Source organism: Macaca thibetana, chromosome 18 (assembly GCF_024542745.1).
Source record: "Macaca thibetana thibetana isolate TM-01 chromosome 18, ASM2454274v1, whole genome shotgun sequence".
Classification (NCBI taxonomy): domain Eukaryota; kingdom Metazoa; phylum Chordata; class Mammalia; order Primates; family Cercopithecidae; genus Macaca; species Macaca thibetana.
The window spans coordinates 68,066,583-68,083,095 of NC_065595.1; the positions used below are offsets into that span (position 1 = coordinate 68,066,583).

The 16,513-nt window shown below is 49.2% G+C and overlaps 2 protein-coding genes across 11 annotated transcripts in view; both read left to right on the forward strand.

Moving 5' to 3' along the window:
- Positions 1 to 16,513, forward strand: part of MTCL1 (microtubule crosslinking factor 1) — a 125,299-nt gene that overhangs the window by 75,545 nt on the left and 33,241 nt on the right. For 7 of the 10 annotated variants that reach the window (XM_050767349.1, XM_050767351.1, XM_050767353.1 and 4 more), the window contains 5 exons: positions 577 to 1,890; positions 2,986 to 3,141; positions 10,256 to 10,378; positions 13,591 to 13,821; positions 15,480 to 15,677. In XM_050767349.1, the coding sequence (XP_050623306.1) occupies positions 577 to 1,890; positions 2,986 to 3,141; positions 10,256 to 10,378; positions 13,591 to 13,821; positions 15,480 to 15,677 (2,022 nt within the window). The remainder of the gene's footprint in view (positions 1 to 576; positions 1,891 to 2,985; positions 3,142 to 10,255; positions 10,379 to 13,590; positions 13,822 to 15,479; positions 15,678 to 16,513) is intronic. The other 3 variants (XM_050767350.1, XM_050767352.1, XM_050767356.1) reach the window with 2 other exon arrangements.
- Positions 1 to 16,513, forward strand: part of NDUFV2 (NADH:ubiquinone oxidoreductase core subunit V2) — a 335,006-nt gene that overhangs the window by 13,224 nt on the left and 305,269 nt on the right. The window lies entirely within an intron of this gene.

The window sequence follows — 16,513 nt, forward strand, 5'->3', positions numbered from 1 at the left end:
CCTTAGGAAACCAGGGGAAAGCTGAGCTCTTATTTGGGGTGGCCTGACTTCCCCATCCTGGTCAGACCTCATGGATTGCCGGGCACTTTGAAAGAATGAGGTCCGCACGTTGGAGGTGGTGAGTGCGGCAGGGTGGAAGATGCTCTGAACGCTGCCTGCCTGCACCAGGCCTTGGTGAGGGGTCCTGCTGGCTCTCACTGCTGCCGGTGAGGAACCAGGTGGGATCCACAGAGCAATGAGGTGTTGCGCATTCCCGCTGGGTTTTGCGCCTCATTTCGTTTTCCCTACTTCGCTCATAACTTGTATGATGATTTCCACGTGCACTTTTTTCTCCAAACTAATTTTTTTTGTTTCTTTTGTTTCTGTGGCAAAGCAACAAACTGTAGGCCTTTCACAGGCCCCAGGCCCACCCCTGCTTTGTCTTGGGTCTTTCTCTGTGTAACTCAACGGCACCGACGGGAAGATCGGTGTTTGATGTTTGTGTGCATTGGGGGCGAGGTGTGAGGGGAATCATGAAAAACACGAACATTTGGTATTTTCAAATAACCCTTCTCCCGGGCTGTTCTCTCCTGGCAGGATGACAGTGCCGATTTGAGGTGCCAGCTCCAGTTTGCCAAAGAGGAAGCCTTCCTGATGCGCAAAAAGATGGCCAAGCTAGGACGGGAGAAGGACGAGCTGGAGCAGGAGCTCCAGAAGTACAAGTCCCTCTATGGAGATGTGGACAGCCCCCTGCCCACGGGGGAAGCAGGCGGGCCCCCCAGCACCCGGGAGGCCGAGCTGAAGCTGCGGCTGAAGCTGGTGGAGGAGGAAGCCAACATCTTGGGCCGGAAGATCGTGGAGCTGGAGGTGGAGAACCGTGGCCTCAAGGCAGAGATGGAGGACATGCGGGGCCAGCAGGAGCGGGAGGGCCTGGGCCGGGACCACGCACCCAGCATTCCTACCTCACCCTTCGGCGACTCCCTGGAGTCCTCCACTGAGCTCCGCCGCCACCTGCAGTTCGTGGAAGAGGAAGCGGAGCTGCTCCGGAGGTCCATCTCCGAGATCGAAGACCACAACCGGCAGCTGACCCACGAGCTCAGCAAGTTTAAGTTTGAGCCTCCCCGGGAGCCGGGCTGGCTCGGGGAGGGTGCGAGTCCTGGTGCCGGGGGAGGGGCACCCCTGCAGGAGGAGCTGAAGTCAGCCAGGCTGCAGATCAGCGAGCTCAGCGGCAAGGTGCTCAAACTGCAGCACGAGAACCATGCGCTGCTGTCCAACATCCAGCGCTGCGACCTGGCAGCGCACCTGGGGCTGCGTGCCCCCAGTCCCCGGGACAGCGATGCCGAGAGCGATGCAGGCAAGAAGGAGAGTGAAGGGGAGGAGAGCCGCCTGCCCCAGCCCAAGCGGGAAGGCCCTGTTGGCGGGGAGAGTGACTCGGAGGAGATGTTCGAGAAGACGTCGGGCTTCGGGAGCGGGAAGCCATCGGAGGCCAGCGAGCCGTGCGCCACGGAGCTCCTGAAGGCCCGGGAGGACTCCGAGTGCCTAGTGACCCTAAAACACGAGGCCCAGCGGCTAGAGCGGACGGTGGAGCACCTCATCGCGGACACCGACAGCTTCCTCCGTGACGCGGGGCTGCAGGGGGGTGCACCCTCGCCGGGGCCTGGCCTCCAGGGTGAAGAGGAGCGGGGCGAGGGGGACCAGCAGGAGCCTCACCTGCTGGGGACCATCAACGCCAAGATGAAGTCTTTCAAGAAAGAGCTTCAGGCCTTCCTGGAGCAGGTGAACCGCATTGGGGATGGCCTATCCCCCTTGCCCCACCTCACAGAGTCCTCTAGCTTCCTCTCCACTGTGACTTCCGTGTCCCGGGACTCCCCCATCGGGAACCTGGGGAAGGAGCTGGGCCCAGACTTGCAGGTAAGGGGGCTCGTGGCTTCGCCTCCCTGCTCCGCCTTGCTCTTCCTCCTTCTCGCTGGCATTGCTGCACTCGGGCTCACGCTGCTCACGGCTGCTTGGTTATGATTTCAAACCTGCATTGTACTAAAGCCTCCGGGGCAACCGGATCCTCTCTCTTGGTTGGGCTCCGTTTTTTTTGTTTTTTGTTTTTTTTTTTTTAAGTTTTCTTGTATTGCCTTGTTTCTTTTTCCTTTTTCCTGTCTTATTTTTAACTGCGCCACGGCTCATGGTTTAGAGGCCCTCCCAGACACGAGGCTAAGCCCAGTGGAAGCGATAGGGCTCGACGCAGGCCGGCCTTGCTCCTCTCTTGGTATCTCAACCAACCAGCCACACGCTGAAGAAGCCGTGAGGAGGCTAAGACAAACGCATGTCACAGTCAGGATAATTAGCAGACTCGCTACCAAGCACGTCCCTTCCTGGGTGTGTTTCAAGGGACACAGTGCAGTCCAAGGCCCTAGGCAGCCCAGGCCCCCATTCCCGCTGGAGGATCAGCCAAAGCGGGCGAGGAGCGCGGTGCTGAGAAGGATGGTTTTGGTGGAAAAGCGCTGCTGGCTCGTGCCGCCCTGCCGCCGCTGGGGAGGGCGCGGAGGGCCTCCGAGGACTGCTGTCCTAGCCTCGCCTGGGTGCATGGCCCAGCTGCCGCCCTGGACTGTGGCTTTGGCTGCTCGACCCACAAGTAAGGAAGGAAGAGCCTCGTTTTCCGTTTCCTTCACGGGTAGCGTGCTTGCGGTTGAGTTCCGGATTCACGCATCGCCATCGCATGTGCCCCGTAACCAGTGTTTTGCACCCCCACTTTCTCTTTTTGCTTTTCGGATGTGTCCACCCGCCCTTTTGCTCATTCTCATCTTGGGTCTGTTCTCTTCACTTTCGTCCACTGCTGTCTTTAAGCTGGTGTTTCTATTTGTGCTGTTCTTTGGTCGTTTTCTCAGTCGTCTCCCTTATCCATTTTTGTTTTCTTTATCCCCTCTCCCTGCCTCCACCTTCTTGTCCTTTGTTTTTTTTGTTTGTTTGTTTAAAATTTTAAAAAAACAAAAATCCCTCCCGTGCACCTAACAGTCCAGACTGAGAGAGCAGCTAGAGTGGCAGCTGGGGCCGGCCCGAGGGGACGAGCGGGAGAGCCTGCGCCTCCGAACTGCACGGGAGCTGCACCGCCGCGCAGACGGGGACGCCGGGAGCCATGGGCTGGGAGGCCAGACCTGCTTCAGTCTGGAGGTCAGCGTGGGCAAGCAATCCCCGCCCCCCTTCCATTTTCTGTGTGGCTGGCTGCGTGACGTTTTCTGTCTCGGACAAGGCCCTGAGGGAACATGGCAGGAGGATGTGGAACTAGGTGGAACTCACTTGGCAGCAAACCCATTGTGTGCACTGGGACAGGCAGGTGTGTGCAGGTGCATGCGGTGAACTGCTGTGCTTGTCAGACAGAGGGACAGCTCACCGCAGGCGCTGTCCACCTCCTGTTTCCGCAGACCGGGAGCCCCTGGAGGCAGGCCGATTGTTGAGCGCGCAGTGGCTTCTTGTGCAGTTTCAGAGAACAGGGATGAAAACTCAGCCCGGGCTTCCCTGCTCTGGAGGAAACTCCCCTTAGGGCTCCCCTTTTTCGGTTGTTGCCTGTGTCTCGTGTGACCATCCCACGGTCTCGAGTGATACTGCCAGCCGGTTGGTAGAGTCAGGGAGGCTCACTTCTGACCTGTGGGCACCCTTAGCAGGCTCTTTCACCACAGTAACCCAGTGTACACAAGGCTGCAGCTACCACAGGGACCATGGTTGGAACTGTTGCCAGAAGCCTGGGAGAGTGAAAGCTCTTAGACACAGGCCGCCCCACCCGGGAGAGAAAGAGGGGGTTCCCAAGGAGCTGTTGAATGAGGAAACACCTTTAAAAGTCCAGATGCTGTGTCAGTGTAAAGTATGATTAGTAATAGAGAGAGAATGCAATGTCCTGCCATTGGGGACTTACAAGGGGGAAGTATGTCACAGCTCCCCTAGTCAGGGGCCAGTTTTCCCTTCCCACTGTAGCTCTTCCTTCTTTGCCATGGGCTGTTTCTGGAACCACAGCTCCGGCTACACAGGGCGGCCCCCTTCCCTTTGATGGTTGGTTTTACAGGAACTGCATCTCCCTTTCCAAGTGTTCTGCCCTTCAAGGTGTGTCACACATAGCTGTGTGCAGTTAGAGCCTGTGTCAGACAGCTCTCCTCCCGGATTCTTCCTAGGTCCTTATTGTGTAACCTGGAGCAGTGATAAGTGGTCACCATCGTGAATGCATAGCATAGCTTCAGAAACTGGGAGTGATTTGGGAGAGAGAAGCATACTGAGTTGAAGCAAACCAAATACTGAGGGACAATAAAGCTTCACAAGAAGTAGATTAACAGAGTGAGCTGGTGCCACGGGGCAGCACAGGATCTCCAAACGGTGCAGCTCGGAAGGGAACAGCAGGTCTACAGATGAAGGCTCTCATTCTGCAGATGAGAAAAAGGAAGCCCGAGAAGTGAAGCGGCTTGCCAGTAAACTCTCCTCCTGGTTGGTGGCAGAACTGGGTCTAGAACAGCCTTCAGCCAGCTGCAGCCCCCACTCCCCAGCACATCCCCGGAGGGGCCTGATCTGTAGCGGTGGGAGAGCCCTGCACTGACCCCTGGGTGCGTTTCTAAAGAGTCACTCTAACAACTAATTGTACGGCCGCAGTCTTGCCATGGAATGGCACCACATCCATCTAGCTTCCTTTAATTTTGTATATTTTAACAAGAAAGCTAAAAATCTCCATAGTGAAAGGCCAGATCTAGGGAGCATCATTTCCTAGAAGGGGAAGCAGTATGAATCAGGAGTTCTAAACAAATATCCCTCGTTCTGATGTTTTTTATTCACAAAGACATTTCACACAGGAGAGAAAACTCAATTATGCTGCAAACACATCCTATTTTATTTTATTTTATTTTTTAATAAGGCATGTTCTGGAGCCACTTGGAATCTCCACAGTGTTTCCTTTTATTAGAGGAGCTGGATGTGGATCTGTCGCAGAGCCTGGGTCGGGAGAGGCAGCCCCGTCCCTGGTGTGAATGTCACTCTGACAGCCTTGTTAGTTTGGTCTTTGAATATGACATTGTGTTAAGGAATTGTACAATGGATAATTCTGGGGAGCAGAACTCTTAAAAGCCTTTTAATGAGAACATCCCTGAATTTGCTGCCAACAATTGCTTTCCCATGAGGCTCTAATGGAAACAGTACACAAAGCCCCCGTAAGTCAGCCCAGCCGCCCAGCCGGAGACTTGTGCACACCCGGCTGGAGTAACTGAGGGAAACACAACACGGACACCTTCACGCAGACTGAGGCAGGGCTGCAGCTGCAGGTCCCGCCGGTAGCTCTCTTTGCTCCCTTCTACGTTTCCCTTGAAATAACCACCAATTTTGCCCTCAGGCCAGCCACGACTGTACCTGTGTGGATCCCCTTTAGCTCTCTGCCCGTAGTTCCTCGGGGGTGTGGGAGGGGCCCAATAGCACACCTAGTATCAGGGCATCAAAGAAGAAACTTTCCATATTTGAGCAGAAGTTTTTTTTTTTTTTTTTTTTTTTTTTGAGATGGAGTCTTGCTCTGTCACCCAGGCTGGAGCGCAGTGGCCGGATCTCAGCTCACTGCAAGCTCCGCCTCCCGGGTTTACGCCATTCTCCTGCCTCAGCCTCCTAAGTAGCTGGGACTACAGGCGCCCGCCACCTCGCCGGGCTAGTTTTTTTTTGTATTTTTTAGTAGAGATGGGGTTTCACCGTGTTAGCCAGGATGGTCTCGATCTCCTGACCTTGTGATCCACCCGTCTCGGCCTCCCAAAGTGCTGGGATTACAGGCGTGAGCCACCGCGCCCGGCTTTGAGCAGAAGTTTTTAAAGAGGATTCATGTCTCCAGCTGCACTTACAAAACGCCTCTGTGTCTTTTGCCTTAAGGATTTTTGTATTTGGGGAAAGGGGAAAGAAGGTAAGTTATTATTTTGAAAGATGGAGGCATTTTGGCCAGACCAAAACTGTGACTGCTACTCATAGTTGTACCAGCCACAGCAGTTATAACATTAAAGAGGAGAAAGAGAAGTGCATTCTTACACATGACACATTTTAGCAGATTGCAAATCTGGGCAGTGGAGGAGCCCTGCTGCTCCAACGCCGTCATTCACTAAACCCGGGAAAGGGGCGGCTTCTCCAAGGCCAGCATTCTTACAGCCACAGCCAGAGCAAACTGAAGTCAGAACCCACGGACACCCACTAACACATTAATGCAACCACGCAAAAATGAACTGCTAAAAAATAACAGACTTCAGGACAAGTGTTCCTGCTGCCTGCTCTTCTCAGGAGATATTAGCGAGATGCTCACACTGTGCACTGGACTCTTCCCTGACTTGGCTCCCTGGGGTTCCCATCAAACGTGAGACATTCGCATTTGTTAAGAGAGAGTGGTGTGTGGAATGGTTTGGAATGTGTGAGGCACCTTAAAAATAGTCCTGAATGAGAAGTAACCATGCACGGACGCTGGTCGGATTTCAGATATAAAGGAGACCAGGCCTGTGACCAGAGGATTGAGTTTCTGGGTCAGAAATCTCAAAGAGCTCTTCTCCTCAGTGCCTGCTTTTATCCTTCAATCAAGGAAGCACACAAAGCACTCACGATCCCACGTGCCTCAGCTGTGAAATGCCAGCCCCAAGGAAGTTACATGGGGTTTTATGCCAAGTATTTGCACACGTGTTGGCCTCATGTACTGCTTTTGAAATAAGTGGTTGCGAAACTGGCCAGGACAAAATGGAACCCTTCAGAAAATGAAGCCGTGGTCTTGGTGATGGAATTGTCCTAATACAGGAGTAGTATTGCTAGGCACTCTAGTGACGGCCATGAAAAGCTTTGCTTTTCTGTTTGTGTTTGAGATTGTGAAGATAATCTTCGTAGGTGTGGGAAGTAATTTATAAGCCGCTTTCTCTGGAGTTGGGGAAGTTAGCCTTTGTCAATCAGTGTGGGATGCAGCTCTATTGGGGAAGACATGGGCGGGAGTTTCAGAACACTGATGTGGGGAGAATGGTTACGGTTGTCAAGACTAGTGTCTCAGCAGCCTCGGAAACAAGTGAGGGTGGTGTTGGTTTAGATGAGCTGCTTTAATAGGGAGATCAAAATGAATTTGATGTATAATCAGAATCCTAGGTAAGTGAACAAAGAACGGTTTTTTTTAAAGAATCAAATCTTTGGGGATTGGGTGGTAAAGGGAAATACTTATTTTTTTAGAAGATATTTATGTGTCATGTGAAACTTTTCTCCAGATGTATGTGGTCGTATGCAGTTGTGTGGCAGTAGAGTAATTCTAGGCTGAACCTGTTGCCATAGCATGTTTGTATGTTGTTTTTTGTAACATTGGAGTGACGCTGGCATCCCAGCTAGGAGCAGTTGTCCGTGGGAGTTTTAGTATTGCATTAGCAAAAATGGACAATAAAGGAAAATGAAACTTCTGATAGATAAGGAGAATCTAAGCGTGTCTGCTTGTGAGCAGGCAGCAGTCTACAGAGGACACTGGAGCCTTCGCAGGTGAATCCGACTTCCCCCGTGAACAGACTCGTAGGACCTCCTTTTCTGTGACTCTTCAAAGGTGTGGTTCAAACAGTCATGCAATCTATAGAAACTAAACTAATAGATCTTTGCTTTTCTTAAACAATACGCTTGATTAGGATGTCTGTTTTTACACCTCATAAAGCTTTTGGCTAGCACCTAATGCATTAAATAAGGAGGATTTTTACATTTTGAGTTTATAGAGTAATGTGTAGCTGGAAAGTAAAGCTGGCAGGAGAGCAGCCTAGGTGACCTGGAAACAGTCCTGCACGGAACACCTGAGACAGGAGGGAAGCCCCGAGGGCAGGTGTGGCCACAGTGTTAACGCTGTATCCCCCACGCTTTAGACGGTGCCTAGCACTGGAGGTGCTCAGTAAATACTGAATAAAACACTGCATAAAATACGAAGTATCCTCTTAAATACATTGCTGAATTCCCAGGAAATTTAGGGGAATCTTCAAGAGTTGGAATTGATTTTAGAATTGGGACCCAGAAGGCCAGGCATGGTGGCTCACGCCTGTAATCTCAGTACTTTGGGAGGCTGAGGCGGGCGGATCACTTGAGGTCAGAAGTTCGAGACCAGCCTGACTAACATGGCAAAACCCTATCTCTACTAAAAATACAAAAATTAGCCGCGTGTGGTGGCATGCACCTGTAATCCCAGCTGCTCGGGAGGCTGAGGCAGGAGAATCGCTTGAGCCTGGGAGGTGGAGGTTGCAGTGAGCCCAGATTGCGCCACTGCACTCTAGCCTGGGCGACAGAGCGAGACCCTGTCTCAAAACAAAAACAAACAAACAAACGATTGAGCACCAGAGCGGTCTCTGTGGCCCTTGGGTGGGTGGATTAGGGAGATTGTTGCCAGAACTGGTAACTGGGAGCCTTGGGTTTCAGCAGCTCCAAAGGAACAGAGGATGGGGCCTGACATCGCAGGGAAAGAAAGGAAATGAATGAACCAGAGAAGCATTTGCCTGCTGGCCCTGGGGCAAGGAGCGAGGAGGCAGTGCGGATACTTGTTTCCCCAGCAAGAGCTCTGCATCAGGAGTGGGAGGGTTAGAGCTGGCCTCACCCAGGGTCAGGCTTTGAATTGATGTTACCAGTTTGGTCCGGGAATCCCCAGAGAAAGGGATTTGTGTAATATTGCGAGCTCCAGCAAACAGGAAACCAGACTGGAGGCACATCCTCCACCCAGATCCATACCAGATCCATAGGTAAGTGCCCCTAGGAGATGAAGTCACACAAGCCAGTAACGTCCAGCAGGAACACGAGTTGGCAGACACGACAAATGGGATCCAACCCTAAGACTGCAGATAATAGAATTTTCAGATGGACGCTATCAGATAAGTGCGTTCACAGTTATTAAAGGCAACCAAACAGGACAACAATATGTCACTATCATAAAAGACCACACATATTTTTTAAGTAACAGAACTTTTAGAAATGAAAAATTAGTCATTGAGGTCAATTCAACATGTAGGGAAATGCATCTTTTCCGAGAACCCCAAACAATGCTTCGTATGTATAAAAGACTATAATAGTCTCGAACAACTAGCAAATCAAAGAAGCATTTAATGCTCTCAGAAGTTCTTGAGTTTTCTGAAAATAGGATGTTTAAATCTCTAGTTTTCAAAATTTTATGCCAAACTCGGTGAATCCCCAGTGTCTGATTTTCTGTCTCTGTTCTTCTTTCCTTAATACCCCTTTCTCATATCCCCAGTGCTAAGAAAAGTGCCCTTCTCTTTTATTTTTTGCATTTTCTGTTCTTAGGGTGTGATCTTCACTCTTGACTACCCAGGTACCATCAGATTAGGAGGAGCAAACAGTATCCTCAGGGAGAAGTAGTAGATGAGTTAAAGGGACTCAGAGTGAACCAGTGAAACAGCACATATTTTATTGCAACAATCTACTCGAATTCTCAGTTTTATAAATCACCTGTCTTCAAGTAGCATAATCCAGTGGGTAAACTGTCATGCTTAAATTTTGATGATGCCTGAGATTTTTAGCATAACAGTGTTTCCATCTCTAAACACATTTTATTTCAAAAGTAGTGACACTGACTCCTCTATCATGGCATTAGAACATAAAAGGTAGACTTTACCAGTAAAAGTCATGATACGGATTCCACCACCTGTCTTTAAATGTAGTAAGTACATCTTTGTGCGATTCTCCTTAGGCAACATGTGCGATTGGGAGGCCTGAAGCCGTGCATCTCTGCTTATTGATGAACCCCCACCCTATTGCCCTGAGCATCGGGGTCAGATCACCTCGATAAAGACACCCTCGGCTGAGCAGGAAAAACTCTAATAAGAAAGCATATGAAAAAATTAATTATGCAACTCAGAAAGACCCCATGACTTGGGGAGGGAATCCAAGAGGCTGATGTGTAATAGGTGGTCATGCTTGCCTCGGTCATAGTCAGCTCTGACCATCCCAGCGTCCAGAAGCCACTGTGGGAGCAAGGTCACCTCTGGTGTACTTTGGCCTTCTTCTCTCAGTCTGGTTTGTGGTTATGGTGGCGGGTGACGCTGCCCACTCCCCTCCTGGGTAAGAGATGCAGGGCAGGTGGAGCTGTCCCTCCCCAGGTAACTCAGGGAGCGGTGGGGTCTAGCGAGAAACCCCAGGGGAGCTGCCACAGTCACTCCACTGCTGCAGCGCCCACACATGCTGTGTCGCTCCGTGTGTGTCCCTGGCTTGTGCAGATGTCTGTCCTGCGTCATCACCTCAGGCAGAGTTCTCATTTCCACTAAACCCCTTCCTTTATCCCACCGATCAGCTCAGGGGCCCCTCTGTTTTACCTGAGCAGAGTGTATCCATAGAGGAGCTACAGGGTCAGCTCGTGCAGGCGGCCAGACTGCATCAAGAGGAGACAGAGATATTTACAAACAAGATCCATAAGGTAAATATTTAACACGGATTTTTCAGCACAACCGCTTCGTGAACTGCACAGCCCCAAAGGAGAAATGCCACGATGCATTTTCAAAGAAGGCTGTCTGTTGCGTACAGGCTGCTAGACTCCCGGGCACCTATGGGAAGGTCACCCAGTAGAGCTGTCCCCTCAGATGCCCCTAAAGATAACTCTACCTTTCTGCTCTAGCACATGCTTTTCGGCATCTACACTGTGGTCACAGCAAGGTCTTTCTCATACCTAATCTAAACTGTCCTGCAGCAGTACCAGCTAACATCAAGTAACAGCCTAAATGCAACTGGACAGAAAAGTGTCTGTCACCTCTGCTAATGTTGGGTGAATTTTCTGATAGAAAAATCAGCAACCTCACCCTAAGCCATTGCCTTCAGAAAACTGCCGCAACTTGAGCTGTGGCCTGATTAACCTCTGTTACTCTCGCTAATTACCTTTCATCTGCAAATCCTTCCCCAGAGTGCCCAGTAGAAGGGATTCGCAGATGTGGGCACTCATCGCCCTGGACATCCATGAGAACGGCCCAATCCCTGCCACCCCAAACCTAATTAAGTTGTGGACAGATATCTAGGTTCAGAATTGCTGCAGCTGCTCTTCCCCTGTGTATTTGTTCTTGAAAGATAGTTGTGTCTTTAAAACCAAACAAAGCAAAGCAGTTGATCTTGAATAGAGCACCTTGGTGTTTTAAAATAAATATCCTATGCAAATAAAGTCCTGGTGTATCTAAGAACTTACTTTGGCAAGGAATGTGTGCTACACATATGCCCCCATGCTGACTGAGGCCATGTGATTTAAGTGGGTCACAAACTGATTAAAGGAGTGAGTGCCTTCTCTGTACCTTGCAGCTTAGGGAAGGCAGGGCCGAATGCCAAGATCTAAATACTTTCTGCCAACTTCTACCACTACATGCATGACTCAATTTTTAAGTGTTTCATTTAGGGGTCAAATTGCACATCTTATTATCAGAGGAAAATAATTCCATGTTACTTGAAAGATAGATTCCTAAGTAAACAAAAAAGTTTTGCATGGCACCAAAAATTGTTTGAAAAGTGAGTTTATCACTGAAGATGCTGCTAGCACAATGTCCGGGGCCCACGTGTTTCTAGTATGTGGGTTGATGATGGAGGAGTATTGCGGAAGAGCCTTCGAATGGTAGGAGATGTCCTTCAGGCTTGTTCAGAAGGGAAGGGAAAGTGTCCCCCAAGGTGCCCAGAGGGCAGAGGACTGAGCTCTGAGACTTGGGGAGTTCACGGAGTCGTGGAACAGAAGGAGCTGGAAAGGGCAGTGGAGACGTGAGGGAGAGAAAAGAAGGCTCTCCAGGAGGGCCTGGGCGCAGTGCTGGAGGCGGGTCCGAGTGTCTCAGCGCCTCTCCACAGGCAGGCCCAGGGCCTCTCCACAGCCGGGCCTGGCGCCTCTCCACACCGGGCCGGGCACCTCTCCACAGCCGGGCCGGGCACCTCTCCACAGCCGGGCCCGGGGCCTCTCCACAGCCGGGCCCGGCGCCTCTCCACAGCCGGGCCCGGCACCTCTCCAGAGCCAGGCGGGGAAGGGGCTCACATTATCTTCACATGGCCCCTGAGGCCAGTGAAGCCTGCCTAGCAGGAGTCAGTTGGCTAAGACTTGTAAAAGAAAATAAAACTACAGGACTTTCTAAATGGATTATGTCAAGGGCAAAGTTAAGTCCTGGAGACTGAGTCATGAACATGTTTGCAGTTTTGTTTCTTAGATTATAGATGAACTCTCTTCCTCATTGTTCTTGTTCTGTGAATGACCAAGAGACCAGAGACCAGACCGCCCTTCTTTTTAATTACTGATCTTTGTTATAGATTAACTGCCTCTTCTATTGTCATGTACCTAACTCAAACCAGATGGTGCAAAAGATCCCATGACTGTTACATCTTCAGTGTGAAATGTTAAATACACTTCCCCCACCCAAAAAAATACCACGTTGACTTACCAGTAGGAAATTGCAGATGCTGGGTGTCTGGTGCACTAGGCTGCCCTTGTGTCCACAGGGGAGAACAGTGGTGGAATGCTAAAGGTTGCTGAGATGGTGAATAAAATCACCTATTTTCTGTTATTTCGGCCAAAACTACAATAAAGGTCAGGTATCAGGAGAACAGCCACCAGGTCGTTGTCTAGACCTGTGGACCTTTGCAGAGCTGCCTCTGAATCTTCACTGGCCTTCAGCGCATTGGCCTCCGGCAGCTGTGGTTCTATTCCCATGGCCTCTGAGAATTAATCTAGTACTTTAAAGAGAAAAATAAATCCCTTCCTTGGTTTTTGGCATAAGAAGGAGTGTTAAGAGAGGACAGCTGATAACCTTCAGGCTGGCATTCGAACCTTTTATTGGTCTATAGAACACAAAGCTTTGATCCCATAGTATCACTTTAGCTACTGTAAATATTATTTATAGATACTATTCTTGTGCCCTTATGTGCAAAGCGGTATTTTATTCACTCTTTTGCTTTTCATTGTTGATACACAATTATCGTTTGTTGCTTAGAAGAGTGTCTATACCAGGGGTGTTTAAAAAACAGGAATTTAATGTGGAGATGCAAGATACTTTTTCAGTGACACTTTTCCTAAGAGATATGCACATCTAATAGGAACGTCAAGTCTTTAAGCATGGAAATAGGCTCTCAGACCCACTTTTCTGTTTCCTCGCTGTTGTATGCAGTCGAGGCCTGTGTACTTGGAAGAATTCCTTCCACCCAGCCTGCTGTGCTCTCCACCAGCTGGGGTTCTCTTCTGTCAGGGCTGTGGGGAGTCAGGGGGCTCAGGAAGTAGAGGGGAAGGATTTCCACTTCTTTTCTTCTTTACAATTTAATGTACGTTTGAGTGCCCAGCCCATGTACAGAGGGGAAACGGAATCTGCTTACATGGGATTTAAGTCAGTGGTAAGCCGCACTTCCGAGACATATAAAACACCATGAGAGACTTGGCAATGAAAAATTGTCACAATACCTTATTTTGAAATAGCACTTGTTTCTGAATCACAAGATTCATGGGGTTTTGTCAACAGGAAACGTCTGAAGCCCTTAATCAAACTAAACTTCTGGGGGCTCCTGTGTTTCATATCTTATATGCAGCATGACAGAGACTGAGTGGCAGTTTGCAGGGACTCTTGGTTTGGTTTGGGTGGCGGATTGGATTAGTCGCTTGTCACACTGTCTCTTGTTCCGTTCAAGATGGAGGAGGAGCACCTCTATGCCTTGAGGTGGAAAGAACTGGAAATGCACAGCCTGGCTTTGCAAAACAGCCTCCATGAGCGAACCTGGAGTGATGAGAAGAATCTGATGCAGCAGGAGCTCCGGTCCTTGAAGCAGAACATTTTCCTCTTCTACGTCAAACTCAGGTGGCTGCTGAAACACTGGCGGCAAGGGAAGCAGATGGAGGAGGAAGGAGAGGAGTTCACTGAGGTAACTCCACTGTCGAGTTCCTTTTATTTGCATCTGTTTTGTTCTTGACCCCAGACACTGCTATCTCCCCACACACCCTACACACAGTCATGTTCTATTATTTTATTTCTCAATATTTGATTAACATCTAATATTGCTACAAAAAACATTTAGAGCAATTCATACAGACGCTTAGATAAGAGAAAATTGAACACAGGTGACTGAAACATCCATCATTTTCCTATACACAAGCAAATATAACAGAAGTAACATTACAGTAGCAAGAACAGGTATGCAGTGCTAGGCATAAACTTACTGAGAATAGTGCAGGAACGACATGAAGAAAACCACAGACTTCCCTATGAAACCTGCGTGATGTTCGTGAGGGACTGGCAGAGGCAGGTGCTGTTGGTTGCCTGCTCAATATCTACTCTCTCTTTTTTTACTTGTACATATTCATGGGATACAATTGCAGTTTTGCCACATGGATATTTTGCGTTGTGGTGAAGTCATTATTATTTTAAATTGTTTTGTCAATTTTGATCCAAGAAATGGAAATGCAGCAGCTTGTCCAGTTATATATGAAACTAAGAATTCCGTGCTATGCTGTGACCTAGTTTTAAGAGTGCCCTGGTCCATAACTCCACGCTGTAGCAAAGTTTCGCTCCTGTCTCCTTTGCTGCTCGTTTATCAATTCATTGATGTTATCACCCTGAGGTCCTGCACCATCTCATTCAACCTGGCTGGTTTGTAAAAGCTAGTTTCTAAAACTTGCTCTTCTTTCTATTTGAGTTTTGTTCCTAGATGTGAAAAGCCGTCCTGCCCACACAGTTAGTTTTAAAAGGATCTTTTCTAAGCTTCAGATGACTCACTTTGCCACCTCTGGAATTTGTATATGTTCTTCCTGTTATGCCTCAATTCCTAGGTTTATAATAGAAACAGAACAGAGATCTTTGCCTTCTGATTGCTTTTGTATTGATTACGTCAGAGTGACTGATTGCACTGCGGGCTCCTTCCTGGCCTTGCTTCCTGGTGCACCCGGGGCGGGAGCCACTGGTGTTCTGTGTATTCTGTACATCCACGACCCTGGCTTCTTGGCCAGCTACTGCGAGGCATTGTGAATAGATGGTTTCTTTTTAGCTCCCGAAGACCTTTTGTCTGGTTTTCATTCTAGGGAACAGTGTATGTAATTCTAAGTTCTCATCCTAGGAATGGGAAAATACAGTGCTTCTCTTTCCTCAGGGTGAAGAAAGTCTCAAAAACTAACTCCGCCAGCTTCCAACTATCCGTGACATAGAAAACCATTATTAAGCAAAGCCTAGAAATCGTTTTAAAGTTTCCTGTTGATTAGTACTCTGGAGTTCCTCCTCCTTTAACTTACAAAACCATAGCTATTAGTAATACTAATTTAAAAAACAGTAGAATTAAAATTTCTCCTTAATGTCTTCTAATGTCTTCTCTTAATGTCTTCTAATAAGTTGAGCACCCACCCTGTGCTATTTAAATGCAGAAAGTGCCTATGAGTGAAATGGCCAAAATGAGCATTTTAGGGGTAAGGACTGAGAAGTATAGGCACTGATAATCCATAACATGGATCATTATCCTCAAACAGTGAAAATCAGGCTCTACAGCAAAAGGATTTGGCTGAAACTGTGATCGTCACCTCCTGCCTGTTTCAGGGTGAGCATCCAGAGACCCTCTCCGGGCTCGGGGAGCTTGGAGTCCAGGGGAGTCACCAGGCGGATGGCCCAGACCACGACGACAGTGACCGAGGCTGTGGCTTTCCAGTCGGGGAGCACTCCCCACACTCCCGGGTGCAGATGGGAGACCACAGCTTACGGCTGCAGACCACGGACAGGGGACAGTCCCACAAGCAGGTGGGTGCCTCAACCCGAGCCCGTCACCCTGCCCACACCAGGGAGAGGAGACTGCTAAGCCACATTTGTGTCATTTTGTTTCCAATGTTGGTGTTCAGGTAGCAGAAAATTCCACTGCCTGACTGCGGTCACCTGTTGTCATTTGTGATGCTGGGTTTTTCCTAGAAATCACCTCATCAAGCCTTTCATCTCAATGTCAGCCCACCCTTTCATTTGAGTTACCCATATAAATAAGGACTGTTGTAAGGCCAGATCAGTGGTGGTGTCCCTGCTGGGGCCAGTGAATTTACCTCAGAGAGTCTGTCATTGGCAGCATCATTCATTTGGCAGCATAACATATAAGAAGCAAAGGACAAGTTAAAAAAAAAATCCCCCAACGTGGAAGAAATATTTCAAGTTCTCTTTGGCCCACTTGAAACATAATGCTCCCAGATAAAAGTATTTGATGACACCTTGAAAAAAAAGTATGTGGAATGAGAGGTGAGACTTCAGTGTTATTAAGTAGCTGTTATTGTTGCCAAACACCATAGAAATAGACTCTACTTAATAAACCAAAAGATACTACTGATAACATCCAAACTGCCTGCATTTTTATACCAAAATGTGAGTGACGGAGGATTTGGAGTAAGGAGCTCCTGAGTAGGACCCTGTGTTAACGCTCTGTCGCTCCCAGGCTTCTGAGTCCCCTCTAACCCAGCTTTATTATGTATTAATGATAATAAAGCTTCTCAGTAGGCTCCTGGGGTGCAGCTGGACGCCCCTGTCCTAGGAGGCCTGCGTTCTGGGCTGAGGGCGCAGGGCCAGGTGGCCGCGGGGGGCGGCAGTCATATGGGCGC